At 43.6% G+C, this 3,686-nt stretch overlaps 1 protein-coding gene across 1 annotated transcript in view; it reads left to right on the top strand.

Annotated features, from left to right (window-relative positions):
* Positions 1-488: 488 nt before the first annotated feature.
* LOC103480617 (uncharacterized) overlaps positions 489-3,686 on the top strand; it is a 22,835-nt gene continuing 19,637 nt past the window's right edge. Inside the window, exons 1-4 of the mRNA XM_008435641.2 lie at positions 489-2,115; positions 2,293-2,354; positions 2,608-2,637; positions 2,746-3,686. Of these exons, the coding sequence (XP_008433863.2) occupies positions 592-2,115; positions 2,293-2,354; positions 2,608-2,637; positions 2,746-3,686 (2,557 nt within the window). The 5' untranslated portion in view covers positions 489-591. The remainder of the gene's footprint in view (positions 2,116-2,292; positions 2,355-2,607; positions 2,638-2,745) is intronic.

The raw sequence follows: 3,686 nt of genomic DNA, 5'->3' as shown, positions 1-3,686 counted from the left end.
CCTGTTTCTGCACTTGTTTCTTTTCAGTGACCTACTGTTTTTTTGTTTTTGCTGTCTTCAGTTTGTCTTGTCTGCTGAAGGTAAGGTGAAGCACTGCTTCATGGGCCTAAACGGGCTCTTCCAAGGATTTCGAGGACAGACTGCAGCCTGCACTGGCTGTTAAACAACATTGTTCTTGTTGGTGATTGATAGCAGAGCTCCCTCACTGCATGTCTCCTTAAACCTCTGAGAAACATCACCTTCCTTATGTCTTATCTCATGTACGACCCTGTATCCCCTGGGACACAGAATGCCTCCCAGGGGCAAAATGGACTCTTGAGTGTGAAAACTGAGAGAGATCCTTGGAGAACAACACCAAATGTTGGACCTGAATCCAGCTTTACCTTCCCTGGAACGTCTCCTGGGACTCCTACCTCGTCCAAGGAAAGAGAAATGAAGCCATTCTCTTTACCAGTTAGCAACTACAGTACCTTCAACATTCCAAGTACCTTCAACATTCCCCACAAAGAGGAGGTCAAACACCAACCTATAGATCAGTGTGGTTTCTTCACTATCACCCAAAAAGAAACGTTACCAATTTCTGCCCCAAAGATGTCTACCTTCTCAGCTTCATATGGGCATCAACTCTCGAGCACCAGCTATAGCTCCTACAACTGGTTGCCAGACCACAAAGGTACGACCGGAGATTTCTCGAAATTGGCATCAAATGCGTCTGTTTATGCCACTCGAGCAGAAGATCAAAGAGTTTCTTCTCAACCCAGTTACTTTGACTGTAATCCACAATTGGCTGGGAACATCTTAGAAAATTACGGACTGGAGAAAGCGGACCTGGACGAACTTCTGAATTACTCTGAAGAGCAAACTACTGCCGAGAACTTGCCCTACCTCTTACAAAGCATTCGCATGAAAAAGGCCACAAGGACTGCACCTGGAGTTCAGTCCAACTGCGACTCTATGGCTCGACCCACTGTAAGCACAACAGGTGTAAATGCAGCTAGTTTTGGAAAGCCAGGAATATTGCAGGACAAAATGTCTTCGTCTACTCTTCTTCATCCAGTGAAAATGATTAAAAATGAGCAAGCTGCTGCTGGTTATGCAGAGGTAGATGTTGCGATTGGTAGGAACATTCAGAGGAACTCTTTGTTGATGGATAATTTTCAAACCAGCAGAACAGAGGAGCCATTCACAACTAAAATAAAAACTGGTGATTTGGGTTCTTCAGGTGACCAGAAAGGGTCTCTTGTTGCTGTGCCGCCTCCAAGAATCAATCAGACTAGACTGCTTCAAACTCAACCAAACCAGGCGAGTGGATTGACCCGATCCATTGGTTTTGGACAAACGGCAACGCCCAACGATAAGCCAGAAATGACTATTAAACCAGTTAAACTGTTTGACTGTGCATATACTGGAAAATCTATTACAGATGTTGAGAATATGCCTGTCAAGAACATTCACAATGCAGCATGGGTTGGTGGAACGGACGGCAAACAAGCACCACAGCTAAGCTTTGCAGAGTTAAAGAACAGCAGTTTGGTTTCTTCTTATGACCAGAAAGTATCTGCTGCCGGTTTCAACCAACTGAATGTTGTGGCCTTTCCAAAGAGGAATGCAGCTGGAAAACTGGAGACCCAACAAAACCATACGCCACAGTCGGTTCCCCAACATGAAACCAGAGATGCTATACCCAGTGGTGAAAGTAAAATTCAAGGGCAAGGATCAAATATTGCAGACTCGACGATGAATCTGCAAATACTACAGAAAACCAATATTCAGAAAATTTTGCAGATTCTGAAGGATTTGCAGCCTGATGTGTCTTCTGCCACAAAACCAGATTCTCAATCATATTTCATTCCCAAAACGCCACATGTCTCGGATGCCGTTCCACCTTCAACAGTTGTATCCAAGAACCCTGCATCTAGCATTTCTCAGTCTCAGCCAGTCATTAAAACAAATGACACTGCTCATGTGCCATCTTCTAAGCCTCCACCTCCAGCCAAGGCTGGGTCCTCTAAGGATCTGCTGTCCCTTGGTGTGAGGCGTGATTATGCAGCATTTATGCCAGGAAAATTTCCACACATCTGCTCTTTATGTAAGAAAGAATGTCCTCAACTAAAGGCAAGTGTGTTTTCTTTTCACTTCCTCTTTCATAAGTGATTACTTACTGCTAGCAGCTTAATTATTTTAGTTATCTCTCATGCATTAAATTGAAAAAAATTTAAATGTCTCTGCATTTTAATTTGTTTTGCAAATGTAATGTCAAGACAAGACTTTATTTGTTGCTGTTTATTTTAGGATTGGGTTACCCACCAGACAAGCAACCAACACCATGCCAACTGCAACCGCCTTCGCAACCAGTTAGTACATTTAGCCGTTTTTAAGAAATATTTTAAGTTTTTGGAAAGGTAAAGGGCTCTGTGAAGGGTTTTCTGGAGTATTGTTTGTTTTTTTTATTTACACCTAAGAAATAACAAGAAAACATTTTAAATATAAAATTTTTCTCCTTTAACCTACAATGCTGGTGAACGTTTGAGACATTATTTCAGAAAAAGTTTACAGTACTTAAGGAGACCTTTATTTGAATGTGCTGTTGTGTTTTTCCCCCCACAGATACCCTCATTGGGATGGGGAAGTGCAAAGGTAATTTATTGTTTCAAATTTGCAACAGTAACAAGAACAAGTTTTTCTCATTTCCAAGTTTCTTTTTTTCAAATGGTTGATTTGATTCTTGTTCACTAATCTTTTTAGGGATGAAGTTAAAAGTTCTAAGATTTTAACTGGAGCCTCCCTGCATCATCGTTCTCGCTCAAACAGCGGCAGTTGTTCCAGCTCAGGAGATGGACGAGGCAAATCCATCAGCCGTTCACGTTCCCGCTCATACAGTCCACGTCATCGGAGGAGCTCAAGAGATGGACAGCACAAATACAGCAGCAGATCAGGACATAGCAAAAACAGATCCAGTACTGGCTCCAGTTCCTGTTCGTACAGCCCCATCCGCCACGGCTCAAGAGATGGAAAAAAACAATCCAGCGGTAGTTCCTCCCAACACAGGCTGCAATGCCGTACCTCAAGGTCTAGGTCTCGCTCTTGCTCCCCACGTTATCGTTCTGGTTATCGATCACGTTCAAGAAGCTACGAGAAATGGTCCTCACCAAAGAGAATGAATAAGAAATCAATTTCACCAAGAAGGAACCACGAACGGCAGTTGTCTAGAGGAAGAAGTTGTGAACAAAGATCGTCACCAAGAAGTGATCGGAAAGAGGGGTCAAAGAGATTCCTTGAGCGCCAGTCTTCCCCAAGAATATATGATCATAAACAATTGTCACCAAGGCAATGGTCACCGAGGAGTGGCTATGCAAGACAAATGTCCCCAAAAAGAACTGATAAACTATGGTCCCCAACAAGCAATGGTGAGCAACTCTCACCAACAAGAAGTGGCAATAGAAGACGGTCTCCAGTGATGAGCCATGACCAACACTCCTCTAGGTCTAATGACAGACTGTGGTCACCACAAAGAAGGACAGATGTTAGTACTTATGACCAGTCTCCGCCAAGAAGGTCAGACGACAAATACCGGTCTCCGCCAAGAAGGTCTGACGACAAATACCGGTCTCCGCCAAGAAGGTCCGACGACAAATACCGGTCTCCGCCAAGAAGGTCCGACGACAAATACCGGTCTCCGCCAAGAA

This window comes from Poecilia reticulata, linkage group LG18 (assembly GCF_000633615.1).
Source record: "Poecilia reticulata strain Guanapo linkage group LG18, Guppy_female_1.0+MT, whole genome shotgun sequence".
Lineage (NCBI taxonomy): Eukaryota > Metazoa > Chordata > Actinopteri > Cyprinodontiformes > Poeciliidae > Poecilia > Poecilia reticulata.
This window is presented reverse-complemented; position numbering and strand designations above follow the sequence as displayed.